General features: G+C 33.4%; 4 protein-coding genes and 1 long non-coding RNA gene across 7 annotated transcripts; all 5 read right to left on the reverse strand.

Annotated features, from left to right (window-relative positions):
* Nucleotides 1-1,461: 1,461 nt before the first annotated feature.
* On the reverse strand, nucleotides 1,462-6,497 carry LOC112419185 (uncharacterized). Of its 2 annotated transcripts, none has more exons than XM_039830578.1 (6): nucleotides 6,414-6,497; nucleotides 5,876-6,317; nucleotides 4,883-5,777; nucleotides 3,576-4,794; nucleotides 1,612-3,286; nucleotides 1,462-1,519 (listed from the first exon to the last, which is right to left on the reverse strand). In XM_039830578.1, exons 4-5 carry the CDS (start codon nucleotides 4,060-4,062, stop codon nucleotides 2,691-2,693), a joined length of 1,083 nt encoding a protein of 360 aa, XP_039686512.1. In that variant the 5' UTR covers nucleotides 4,063-4,794; nucleotides 4,883-5,777; nucleotides 5,876-6,317; nucleotides 6,414-6,497; the 3' UTR covers nucleotides 1,462-1,519; nucleotides 1,612-2,690. The 2 variants fall into 2 exon arrangements, with proteins under 2 accessions (XP_039686512.1, XP_039686513.1); XM_039830579.1 differs by having other exon boundaries at nucleotides 5,876-6,293; nucleotides 6,414-6,478.
* Nucleotides 1,627-2,691, reverse strand: LOC112419393 (ATP-dependent DNA helicase PIF1-like). The gene has a single exon (XM_024777034.2). The coding sequence runs from the start codon at nucleotides 2,689-2,691 to the stop codon at nucleotides 1,627-1,629; it is 1,065 nt and encodes a 354-aa protein (XP_024632802.1).
* A 164-nt stretch (nucleotides 6,498-6,661) lies between the features above and the next one.
* LOC120578202 (uncharacterized) lies at nucleotides 6,662-6,930 on the reverse strand. Its single transcript, XR_005644144.1, has 2 exons — nucleotides 6,800-6,930; nucleotides 6,662-6,693 (listed from the first exon to the last, which is right to left on the reverse strand). It is a non-coding gene; the product is annotated as an uncharacterized lncRNA (long non-coding RNA).
* An 88-nt stretch (nucleotides 6,931-7,018) lies between these two features.
* On the reverse strand, nucleotides 7,019-7,865 carry LOC120578362 (uncharacterized). The gene is made up of 4 exons (XM_039831041.1): nucleotides 7,666-7,865; nucleotides 7,470-7,559; nucleotides 7,175-7,309; nucleotides 7,019-7,026 (listed from the first exon to the last, which is right to left on the reverse strand). Exons 1-4 carry the CDS (start codon nucleotides 7,739-7,741, stop codon nucleotides 7,019-7,021), a joined length of 309 nt encoding a protein of 102 aa, XP_039686975.1. The 5' UTR covers nucleotides 7,742-7,865.
* A 1,446-nt stretch (nucleotides 7,866-9,311) lies between these two features.
* LOC120578062 (uncharacterized) lies at nucleotides 9,312-11,629 on the reverse strand. 2 transcript variants are annotated; one of them, XM_039830140.1, is made up of 6 exons: nucleotides 11,358-11,629; nucleotides 10,487-10,592; nucleotides 10,274-10,395; nucleotides 10,095-10,179; nucleotides 9,876-10,003; nucleotides 9,312-9,626 (listed from the first exon to the last, which is right to left on the reverse strand). In XM_039830140.1, the coding sequence occupies exons 2-5, from the start codon at nucleotides 10,522-10,524 to the stop codon at nucleotides 9,916-9,918; spliced, it is 333 nt and encodes a 110-aa protein (XP_039686074.1). In that variant the 5' UTR covers nucleotides 10,525-10,592; nucleotides 11,358-11,629; the 3' UTR covers nucleotides 9,312-9,626; nucleotides 9,876-9,915. The 2 variants fall into 2 exon arrangements, with proteins under 2 accessions (XP_039686074.1, XP_039686073.1); XM_039830139.1 differs by lacking the exon at nucleotides 9,312-9,626 and having other exon boundaries at nucleotides 9,820-10,003.
* Nucleotides 11,630-12,461: the final 832 nt, after the last annotated feature.

Genomic DNA, 12,461 nt, shown 5'->3' on the forward strand with positions numbered 1-12,461 from the left:
ACCAGAGAAAGAAACTTTGATTTTTAAAATGTTGTTTTAGGTCGTATGTTGGATGTTTTGAGTGCCTAGATGTTTATGGAGAGGACTGATCAAGTTTTTAGATCAAAAAGAGGATTAGGGAGCTTAAAAATGAGGATTTAGTAAGAAAAATGTCAAAACTCCCGAGAGCAGCAATTTTCTGCTCGCCACGGGGAACGACTTACTCTCCATGGCGAGTAGCCCATTTTCTTGAGCTCGCCATAGCGAGCAGTGCACTCGCCTGGCGAGTTGCACAGTGGCTGAAGCCGTATTTGTGTTTTACGTACTGTTGGGTTGGATTCTTTGGGGGAACAAATAGTTATGATGAATTATGTTATTTTACCTAAGCTGTTGATTTGAATATATTGATTGTTGATTTCTGATTTATGCATAGTTGCATTTAAATAGAATATACAAGTTGTTGGATTCCATTGTCAAAAGTCGTTGTGTCATGAGTTGACCATGTTAAGGTGTAAGACATATTTAAATATGCACTGTTGAGTAGTAGTTGTCGTTGTCCATGTTGTTGATGTTGTAGTTGAGTTGTATGTTGATATACACAAAGTCGAGTCCATTGTATACTCATAAGCTGTTGAGGGCTCATGCCCTGGAATGCTTTGTCATTCAACTGTTGAGGGCTCATGCCCTGGAATGTTTATCATTCAAATTGTTGGGGGCTTATGCCCCGGAATGCTTAGTCATTCAACATGTTGAAAATGGTACCACATGCATATTGTAGTTGTCGTTATTGTTGAGTGAGTTGTTGTAGTTGTTGTTGAGTGAGTTGTTGTTGTTGTTGAATCTTGTTGTTGTCGTTGTTGTTGAGTGAGTTGTTGTCGTTGTTGTTGAATCTTGTTGTTGTCGTCGTTGTTGGTTGAATTAGTAAGTGTTATTAAAGTTGAAGAAGTATGAACATTTTTGTTGGATATATGTTGCTAATTATGTTATTTAATTAAGTTGTTAAATACAGTGATGATTTATATATATCTATTATTATTGTTTGTGAATCTCACCCATTTTGCTTGGAAATGTTGCCCTTCGTATGGGTAACTTGCAGATGATCCAGAGTAGTTGCTGTTATTTGCTGTTGTGAGTGGACTTTCCTCACATGTGTCTTAGGGCTCTGATACGTAACGGGATGGAAAACTTTGTCGTTGTATTTTCATCACTAGTATTTCCACTCGTGCAACGCACGGGCAAACAATCATTTTTCGTGGCTTTAACATATTATTACTCTAAACATACTACCTATATACAAATTTATAATGTGTGGTTAGAGAAAACGGATTATGTTGTCATCATAAAATTCAATATATCATTGATTAAAATTTACTTCGATGCTATTAAAAGCAATTACATATCCTTGACAAATAACAGTGAATACTCGTTTTGTCCTCTAAATAACAAAAAAAAGTAGTCAATACTTTCAATAGCAATTTATCCAAAAAAAAAAATCCTTGTGGAAGATAGATGCATCATCTCTATTTAGCTCCAAAGTTATCTACAACAATAACCAAAGGTTTTTGCACCATATAAATCTAAATTCAATAATTCAAATTGACAATTGAGCTTAGAATATAGACAAGTTCATACCTGATAAGATAATTTCTACAAATTAGAAAACACCTCCGGATAAACAACATTGAGAGTTGAGGTGCATGGATTGCCTTCTTCATCGAAAATCAACATTTTCAACCCTTTCTTTGTGGTTACCCTAGACACAGCTACATACAACTGCCCATGTGTGAAAACAGGTCGAGGTAGATACAATCCAACCTTAGACAATGATTGTCCTTGACTCTTGTTTATGGTCATTGCAAAGCACAATGAGATCGGAAATTGTCTTCTTGAAAATTTGAATGGAAATCCTGAATCTGTGGGAACTAAATCCATCCTTGGGATTAGTACTTTTTGGCCAATACCCTTGCCAGTAATGACAGTAGCAGTAATGATATTTTTTCCAAGGTGATTGACTTGTAGTCGTGTTCCATTACATAAGCCATTTGCTTGATCAATGTTTCTTAACAACATGATGGGAACTCCGGTCTTCAGAATCAACCTGTGGTTTGGTATTCCCGAACACTTTATGTCATTCAGAAATTCAGTAGTGCACCAATCCCCTTGAATATCATAGTCCTCATCGGATTTGCAAGGTGTATCCGAACTGAGGTACTCTCTTGATTCCCCTTCAATTAGTGACAAAACATACTCATTGACTTGTTCAACAGAATCAAGAGTAGGAGCAAGTATCGCTTTCTCTTCAAAGATCCTTCGATTGTCAATGTTATTAACAATACCTGGATAAACAAAATCAACCAATGTTTGTAGAGGATTGTTGCATGGAGGAATGCACAAATCCTCTGGAATATCCATGATGCTCTCTCCATCTTCATCTGCAACCATATCACCATTTCCAATTCCCAAAATCCATTTTGCAAAATCTCTGATCTCATTTGCACTATCACTTGTGCCATCACCAATTAACCTCGTGTTTTTTGTGAGCTTTAAGACCTTACCGCTATGCCATATATTAGAAGAGTTAACAGAGGACTTCATTATATCACGTCGATTGGCTTTCCTAACGATAGGTAAAATTTGCCTGAAATCTCCACCCAAAATCACAACTTTTCCTCCAAAAGGTTTGTTCAAGTTATCCTCATCTACAACTCTCATTATATCACGCATAGTACGGTCAAATGCTTCAAACAGAATTTGTGCATCATAGGAGCCTCATCCCATATAATAAGACTTGTTTCTCTAAGCAACTTGGCTCTAGGATCTTGTTGTTTCACATTGCAAGTTGATTTTTCGTTTATTTTTAATGGTATACAAAAGGTAGAATGTGCAGTCTTGCCTCCAGGCAACAATAAAGATGCAATTCCGCTCGATGCAACATTAATTACAATCTTGCCTTGTGACCTGATGGCTGCTGATAGTGTCTTCCACATAAAGGTCTTTCCGGTTCCACCATATCCATACAAAAAATAGAACTGACCATCCTGTCCCTCAACAGATTTCATGATTGTAGCATAAACATCATACTGCTCATCAGTGAGTTTTTCAAGAAGGGATTGATGTAGCTGACCTTGCTGATCTTTGTCATAGTTCAATTCATCAGCAATAAATTTATTTGGTTGGGCCAGTAACTCATCGAACACTAGGTAAGGCAAAGTTTTGTGATCTTTCAATGATCTCCCATTACACATCAGCAACTTCTCTATCTCAATAAGGCAAAGATTTTGCAAATCACTCTCAGGAATGCGCAAATCTGCATCATTTATTATATAACAACATAAAGTTATGGTTCTAAATGTTGACATATATAACGATCCCGTATCAGACATGTTATGATGTTAAAGTTGAAAAATATATAATACACTTTGCCTTTTATTTATGTGGTGTTCATCACTACATTTAGCAGTTCTTGTTCTGTAAAAAAAATAACAACATTATATTATACCTAAAATTTATGTAAATAATATGTACTGAATACTTCCACTTATATGCAATATTTCTCAAGTACAATGTTGAGTAAGGTAGAAAGAATTTACAAAAACCTGGAATATTGAGGATCCTTCGTCTTGCATAGAGAATTCCATCAGCTAATAACTTCCAAGTAGCTTTCCATACATTATCAGGCTTGTGCATTGTACTCATGATTAAAAGTCTAACAAACAAAACACGGAGCATTTGACCACTCTGTGATCTAGAAGCTTCGAAAATTCCATCAATGAACTCTTTGTCATCAGACAATAACCCAAGCGCATAACATGCATCTTGAAAAGTGTCATACAGCTTGCCATCAACAGTTTTAATACAATTGAACCCTTTACAACCCTTTTGAAATGTCAACAAAATCCGCATATAGTAAAGTTCACCGGAGCCTACAGGAATGTAAGAAAGCCTCCCAATCTGAAAACCTCTTTGCCTTGGATGCCATTTCCTCTTGTCAGGATAATAAGTAAATTTAGATGGAAACTCAGCATATGTTAGATGTCTACCCTCACTATACTCTTGGTTTGCAACAAACCAAGCAAGAAACATAGTTGGAACCTATTGATGATAATTCATAACATTTTGGAGCTTCTGGTTTTCCTTGTACCTAACACATTGCTGACCCTCTAGATGTAAAGCTAATCTCATAACAGAAGGCCATTTCTCGTGTATATCAAACATGAATATTCTCCAACATGCTTCACATGGTGACACATATCGACAATCATAGTAACGCTTAATTTCATCAATCGGGCCTTCTTCATCTTTGTCTCCTGCTTGTTTTTTAATATGGAGGTTTGCTCTATCAGGACCTTTGTTGACATATTTGAATAGATACTTTATTGCATTTGACTTGTTGCAATATTCAGTATTAACATGTCCTTGATATCTCATCAAGAGGGTTGGATTGTAAGGAACAACATACCTGTTATCCAAAGGAGTTCCATTTTTTTATCACACTAACACCATTGTCTTTTCTTTTATAGACTGGAAAACCATCCTCATCTATGGAAGTTGAATCTAAAAACTTCTTTGGAAAGTATTTTGTGCACCTTTTTCCCTTCATGCAAGGTGAGTTCAAGTTCACACCTCCACATGGTCCACGCATCATGTATGTTGAAACGACCAAGTGCAACTTTGGATATAGTTGTGGATGGGGAATCTCTGCAGATATCACCCTATCTATTTCCTTAGTTGTGTGCAGTTTGTTGACACCTTCTAACCATAAAAGAATGTGTGCATGTGGTAGCCCCCTCTTTTGAAATTCTACAGTATACATACCTATGAAATGTGAAAATATTAATATTTGTACAATGTATTATTTATAAGAAATTAAACTTTTATTTAACATACTAAATTCTATACAAACCTGCTGTAACTTTGCCAAACATTTCATCCTTCTTAAAGTCTGCCATCATTTGATCAAGCTTCATCTTAAAAACTCTACAAATAATATCGGGCCTGTCAGATGCACTAAGGCCTCTCTCTAAAACAAATTCCTTGATTTCTTTCCAATTTTGGTTGCAAGTTACTGTGATGAATAGGTCCGGGTATTAAACATGTACCTTGGTGAACCTGTAAAGGAATCAGGAAGTATGACACGACGTCCAGCTTTCCGCGGGTCATTGTCTCCCATCTCAACTGCTTCTTGTAATCCATTCAACAGATCTGAACGAATATTTCCCTGGTTATTCCGAATATAAGATAGCCTTTGAGCTTCAATCATTGTGTAACTATCAACGGAAAACTGCTGAAGCAATCTTCTTCCATAAACAATGTTTCCAAACTCGCAATCCCTATCTTGAATTCGATAGGCAATATATTCTCTGATAGCAACTCTATCCCTTGAACCTCTTGATTTTCTATTTTCATCTTCAAATTCTCTATAAGGGATATCTTCCTCATAACCATAATCACCCTTAGGAAATACTAAAGGATACTCAAGTGGCACGTATAAGGGATGTGTCTCATGTATCCTTCTTAAGCCTTTGTGTACATCATCCACTATAATATCTCTTCCCTGCTCGGCCTCATTATAATCACCTATTATCAACCCAGCAACTTCATCTACAGTAGGTAGATTGTGCATCCTTGTGTCTTTTTCCGTCTTTCGAAACAATCTTAAAGCCATCTTAGGAGGTGGACCCTGTTCAACCATATCACGGATCTTTCTAAAACTTTTGCACAGAGGGTTACACTCGTCCAACATGTTTTTTAGATCTTCCACCAATGAGAGATCAAACCCACCATCGGCATCGCTTGCACTGCAACCAAAGTTAATATATCATAAATAAATTGATCAACAATAGCCTCATATATAAAAACAATCAACAATTAATGATAAAGTTAACACTTTACATACTCAAAAACTCTTGTTCTATTTTGAATTTCATTCTGAGTGTCATAGATGTATAGTTGAGCAAACTTTGGAGCATTTCCAGGCTCAGGCAGTAGACTTTCAATTCTATGATAATTCTATCCACTTAAGATAAATTGAGGCGGTCCATTTCCATTGTTGAGCTTTGTAAACACTTTGCCTCCAAGGGATGTAAAGGCAAACATACTGTTGTATGCTCTGATGTTGGCTTGGTAATGCTTGCTTCTAGGTTCACTTCCATCAATCAATGATAACAGTAGTTTAGGTGGTTCCTCTACGTATGGAATATCAACATATCCCTTTTGACAACATAGAGAAAACTCAGAGTCTATGGTCGGTGGTTTAGACTTTATTGCCCTCTCTTCTATCCAAAGTTTAGCCTTGCACCATTTGCATGTGACATCTAGAGATCCAAAATAAAGAGTTCCTATGGAGGTTTTTTTGTATATATATATTAGATATCGAAAATATCATTAAGGAGTTAAACTATATGTATATATACTAATAAAGATTATGGGCGAACCTTTGATTTCAGCATCATCATATATATCTACTTTGAAGGCATCCAAATTTCAATTTTCTTGATTAACTCATGTTAGGCAATGTATTAATTTAACTATTATTTGTGTAATATAGAAAGTTGAATATTCAACAATTACCATTGGCTGATGAGTTTGATGATGGACCACCTTCTTCAAATACTGAATCAAAATTAAGTCTTGTAATAGGAAGCTCTTTAAATCTCCTTCTCTTTTGAACTCTAGTTTTTTGTCCCTTTTTGGTTGTATTTAGAACTCGCGGCACTGCATATTGCATCAGTGTATGTTGATGATGTCAACAGATTAATGATATGGCCCAAGTAAGTTAGATGCACTAATTTATAAGCATAAAAATAATTTAATGTCTTACTGCCAGAAGGAACATATTCAATGTTCGTAATGTTGGATAGCGGACTTCTTTGTAAGGTTATTGGTTGAGATGATTCTGCCACCTTCCTCTTGCACAAAATGGTATGACTTAGTGTTGATGGAACTGTTAAAATATTATCATAGTATGTCAATGATTAAAATATGTAAGTGTGAGTCCAATCTTGCAGATTAAGAATATTGATTCAGACATATAAATAACTCACATGACTTCATAGAAGTTAGAGACGGGTTAATTATAGAAGTTAGAGACGGGTTAATTATTAAGCATACTTTCATCTTGGTAAATTCCTTCGGTAATGTATTAAACATACATGAAAATGTAAAATAAATTATAAACATTCAATACTAAACATACCTTTATCAATTCTTTTTTCTTTAGACCCTCTTTGCAACATTGCATGTTTTCTCTTCATCTTTGCAAGTGAGCAACCAGATTTACCAATGGATGGAGGACTTATTGATTGAGTTGGAGAATGATGCACCGATGTATCTACAAATTAATGTAATATTAATCAATGAACCTAATTGCAAACTTCAAATCTTTGTGGTACTAACATAAACTAACAACAATTGGGTTTGTTTTATGGTGGGATGTGATATGATAAAATTAAAAATTATACAAAAGTTAATAAGTAGATATATCATATTACCATTCATCAATGGAGAAAGAGGACTTCTAAAAGGCTCCCTGGATAACTTGTTAACTTGTTTCATTGAAGATTTACTGCAAAACACATTCTCTACAATGGTAATAAAATAACATAGTTATCATGATTGGAAATAATATTATCCATTTCATTACCCAAGTAATATATATTTGACATGGTGAAGAACATTTTGACATACCTTTGTTGATAAAATTGCTTTGTGCAACTGTTAATTTTTTCTTCATCCCTTTACTTGATGGATCATTTGGTTCCATTGTTGAAGAAATTTATGTTAGAGAAGAATGTTGCATTGCTGATTTTTTAAATGGATAGGTTTGTGTTTGATTAAGGACAGATGAAATATTGTGTTGGAAAAATGAAACACATTTTTGGCCTATACACTATAGGACAAAATTAAAGCTTTGCCAAAGCATTGATATGTCATTGTCAATGAATTTTTCTCTACAGACAAACACAAATATGGTATATGAAAATCAAGGCAATGCTTTAACGTGAATGTCATTGTTTAATGTCTCAATAGAAGACAAAGTTCATATACCAAGTTGTAAGCATTATCAAGAAAAGGAATGTCTTTGCTTTGACTTTTTTCATATATGATATAATATCAACTACCAATTAAAGCTGCATCATGTTACATGAGCATAAGTAATATATAATTAGCATTGAGCATGACATAAGAAATAACATCATAAAGTTTGTCATCTTAATAATATACAAATCTAAATTTTATTATGTTGTCATCATAAAATTGAATATGTCATTGATTAAAATTTACTTTGATGCTATTAAAAGCAATTGCATATCCTTGACAAATAACAATGAATACTCGTTTTGCCCTCTAAATAACAAAAAAAAAAAAAGTAGTCAATACTTTCAATAGCAGTTAATCCAAAAAAAAAAAAGAATCCTTGTGGAAGACAGATGCATCATCTCTATTTAGCTCCAAAGTTATCAACAACAATAACCAAAGGTTTTTGCACCATATAAATCTAAATTCAATAATTCAAATTGACAATTGAGCTTAGAATATAGACAAATTCATACCTGATAATTGGTACCTATTCATTGCCATAATTAAAATTGGTACCTACCATTGTTAGAAGATTTACACGATTTTTTCCCAATAATGTAGATCTATAAAATTGAAAACTTTACTTTTGAAAAAAGAAGAAAAAATGACAAAAAATCATCCAATTGATACTTCAAATACAGCAATGATGTGCATCAAACAATCCAATGTCATTAATCTAAACATGCAAGCTTGAACCAATTATTTACTTGATCTCAAAATAGTATCAGCAACCAACATGTATTTTTCCATGCAGAGATATTACCTTCGAGTACAACCTGCCATGGCCTATGGCTACCTGAAGATAAGCACGTGTGAGAGAAATGGGAGTATCTGCACTGTTCCATAAGTGAAAGGCTAAAGGGCTTAAATGCTTGTTTCATTAATTAAAAGAATGGGTTTATGTTGCTGAATATGAATGGGGCGGTTTCTCTCTCTATAATGAATGGGTGTGAAATTAGTGTGAATCTCTTTTACTGACATCAATTTTTTATTAGGCATATGATGGGTTTACTTTTTTTTTTTTTTTTTTTTTTGAGCTAATTGCTTGGATACTACTAAAATGTGAACAGCCTAACCCCCTTATACATATCCCTATTACAAATATCCATGTAAAGAGTAATTGTAAGAGTTTTTTTTTTTTTTTTTAATGCCAAAAGTAACTGAAATAGTAGCTATTTACATTAGTCAAAATATATCTTTTCATTAACAGTCAATAAATATAATTAAGTTTACATCAGAATTCAGAAGGGAATTGAATGGTAATGAATAATATTGAAACACAACAATTAAGTTTATACATCACCAAAGAGACATTCTTATTAATAGTAATAAGTCCTACTAAATATAGTAATGTATACATTTTGACTTTCATATAAATACATCATTAAAACTAATTAAGCAGAATATTGTGTTATTATAGGCAATCGCTTTCCTTTTTTTTTTTTTTTTTTTTTTTGGTCAATAGGCAATCGCTTTCCTTAGGACACCCTTTTCACACTTCAAGTTTCTGTCTTCATTCCATCCAAATATCTCTCTTTGCATCCAATCATACACGCAACCAATAAAACCTATGGAAACAAAATAGAAATTGTAAGTTATTTGCATTTTACTATAAGTTTAATATAAGCAGTATTAATCTCAATTAATGATAAAAAAAAAAACTGCAAATGAGACATGATTACCTTGTTTAGTTGACATACACAGGACAGTTAAAAAACACAAAAATATCTGACTTGAATATACTAGAACAAACACAAAAACTTAACATAATGAAATTAGATTACTTAATAATGTGCTGAGATCAACATATTACAGACCTGATAAGGTAGCAAAATAAACTGATAAACAACAAATCAGTCATAAACTTAGCACCAAAATAAGTTTTGCTTCTAGTTGCAGCTGGGTTAAACCAAGTGGGGATGGGGTATCAACAGTCTCACTCAGCCTAAAAAAACACAAAAATAAATGTCAAACAAACTACTACATTTCAGTTTTACATGAAATCCCAAATAGATTACAAAATACTAAAGTTATACCTATTCCTCATGCTAACAGCAGCATCACATATAGGCTTGAAAATAACTTTGGTGCAACCAATACAGTTCTGAATATGTATTTTATCTAAAGGAATATATAGGAATTAATTAAGTAGATTTTTCATAAAGTAAAGAAAGGACACAATATAAGAGGGGAGCAAGTTATGAATAGTCCTAACCTTGGAAGCTTTTTGCTTTAGCAAGTTGGATGATCACCATAGCATTTTGGATATCTCCACTTGCTATAAAACTGTTGAGATCATCTACATAACTTCCAAAAAAAGTACATTGAATCTTGAACCTGTTTCAAACATAATCAAGTTAAATAAGAACCAATAATGTATAAACTAATAAAGAAAGAAATCAAGCAGTTGAAAAAAACATTGTATTACCCTCCAGCCTCAAGTTCAATGACATTGAGCTTTGTCATGTTTCCATTCCTCTCACGTTCCCTCTCACTTCCAACACCAGTCAAGACACCAATGATGTCTAAAACAACTGTAAAAATAATACAAAGTTAAATAGACAACTATTAACAATAAAAACTATTATTGAAAGATAACAAAAAAATCGAAAGGGAAATAGAAAACTACCAACTAAGTAATCAGTGTCATAGGTTCCTCCAATAAATTCAGAGATTGGAACCAACTGATAAGGTGACTTAGTGATTGTAAGGGCAGGGAGGTATTTAACCTTTGAACTGAACTGAAAGTTCAACTTGTAGGTGTGCTTAGTGGTTCTATAACCACCACCATTGTTGGTAACACCCATATTTTCAAAACTAAAGCATTTTCCTTCAAAGAGATCATTTCTAAACTTGTAAATCAGAGTCTTCTTGAGTGAGGCATGTATCCTATCACCAGCCTCATCAAGAATGACCATTTCAATGGAAAAAGGCATCATATTTCCATTGAAATCAGACACTTGCCAAAGCCTGATGATTTTACCCTTCAAGTTCCAAAAAGTTTTTTCAGTACAAATCTCAGAAATTGCTGAAAAATCAGATGTGTAAGACATCCTATTTTTCTAAAAGGATGAAAAATGTTTTTGTAAATATTAATGCAGAAAAACGTAAACTAAAAGAGGGGAGCAAAAAAGTAGTGCAATGTTAACACTTTGCAATGTTGGGGCAAGTCTGAACAGACACACAATACCCCCTTTTATACTAAAATCCTAGGGTTAGGGTTGAATTTAAAAACATTAAAATTTGGGATTGATTTTGTGGGGAAAAAAATTGAAATCGAATTGGGTGAAATTTTTTACCTCTTCATTTGATTTTAACCTCATCCTTATCTTCAATCCCTTCATCCAAGACTGATTATAGCAGATTTGCTTTGCAAAAAATCTGAATTTCATTGGGTTGAAAGCACTTTGAATGGAAAATTTCGTTTTTGGGTGAGAGGCGACGGCGATGGGTTGGATATTCAATCATCAATTGGGAAATTTTGTATCTGGGTCATATCAGATGGATTTTGATAGTGTTTGTCTCATAGCACCTGATTTTTTCAACTTTGAGTATTAGGGTTTGAGATTCGACGGAGAAGAAGGGAAAGGATGTCTCTTTTCAGAAATTCCAATTAATGCCACTGAAAAAGGGTCAGCCGGGTTGGACTTTTTAGCTGGGCCGGGTCTGAAATGGGCTGCAATTCAATTTGGATTTTTGTTTTTTTGCTGAAAATAGGCCCGATAGCACATGTTTCTTGGAGGAAAACAACTCATTCAAATTTTAATACCATAAAATGCATTTTCATGTTTTTTTTATTGTGTAAATTTCAAATTGTTATGGTTTTGTGGTCCCTATTACTATAAGTGATGATAAAATGAGATTATAAAAAATGATGATTTATTGTAGGAGGCTTAGAATTTTGACACATTGGATTGGTGCAATTTTTTTTTCCTATTTGTGTCTTTACATTTGTATATTATTAAGATTAAGATTCCTTATGTATCATTATGAACCTTTTGTTGGATTAAATCTTTAAAGATGTTTATGTTGAGGCTATGTGCCAGATTTATTTGAAGGATGTTTAATGTTGAAAATAAATTATGCTGCGATGAATTGATATGTTTTATTGAAACTATTATTTAATGAATAGCAATTTATCCTATTCAAGAATTTTTTAGAAGCAGTGTAACACTCCGTTTGTTGATTAACTCTGATTTTATTTAATAATATTTATGTTGGAAAATTGGGGTGTTACATGAAGTACTATGAATTAAGAAGTAATCTACGAAGTACTAGTAACTATTAAGTATTGTTATGTTTAGTCTTTAATGTTGTAATGTTCCGTTGTCTTTAAATTAAGAAGTAATCTAGGAAGTACTAATAACTATGAAGTACTGTTATGTTTTTCCTTTCAATTAGGA

Source organism: Medicago truncatula, chromosome 2 (assembly GCF_003473485.1).
Source record: "Medicago truncatula cultivar Jemalong A17 chromosome 2, MtrunA17r5.0-ANR, whole genome shotgun sequence".
In the NCBI taxonomy this organism is placed as follows: Eukaryota; Viridiplantae; Streptophyta; class Magnoliopsida; order Fabales; family Fabaceae; genus Medicago; species Medicago truncatula.

Coding starts and splice junctions, on each gene's coding strand:
- LOC120578062 (XM_039830140.1), bottom strand. CDS start 10,524: ATGACAAAGCTCAATGTCATTGAACTTGAGGCTGGAGG. Junction 10,180..10,273: donor TAAAGCAAAAAGCTTCCAAG/GTTAGGACTATT, acceptor ATATTCCTTTAG/ATAAAATACATATTCAGAAC. Junction 10,004..10,094: donor GCTGTTAGCATGAGGAATAG/GTATAACTTTAG, acceptor GTGTTTTTTTAG/GCTGAGTGAGACTGTTGATA.
- LOC112419393 (XM_024777034.2), bottom strand. CDS start 2,691: ATGAGAGTTGTAGATGAGGATAACTTGAACAAACCTTTTGGAGGAAAA.
- LOC112419185 (XM_039830578.1), bottom strand. CDS start 4,062: ATGTTTCTTGCTTGGTTTGTTGCAAACCAAGAGTATAGTGAGGGTAGA. Junction 3,287..3,575: donor AAGGATCCTCAATATTCCAG/GTTTTTGTAAAT, acceptor TAAATGATGCAG/ATTTGCGCATTCCTGAGAGT.
- LOC120578362 (XM_039831041.1), bottom strand. CDS start 7,741: ATGGAACCAAATGATCCATCAAGTAAAGGGATGAAGAAAAAATTAACA. Junction 7,560..7,665: donor AAGCAATTTTATCAACAAAG/GTATGTCAAAAT, acceptor TTACCATTGTAG/AGAATGTGTTTTGCAGTAAA. Junction 7,310..7,469: donor TCTTTCTCCATTGATGAATG/GTAATATGATAT, acceptor ATTAATTTGTAG/ATACATCGGTGCATCATTCT.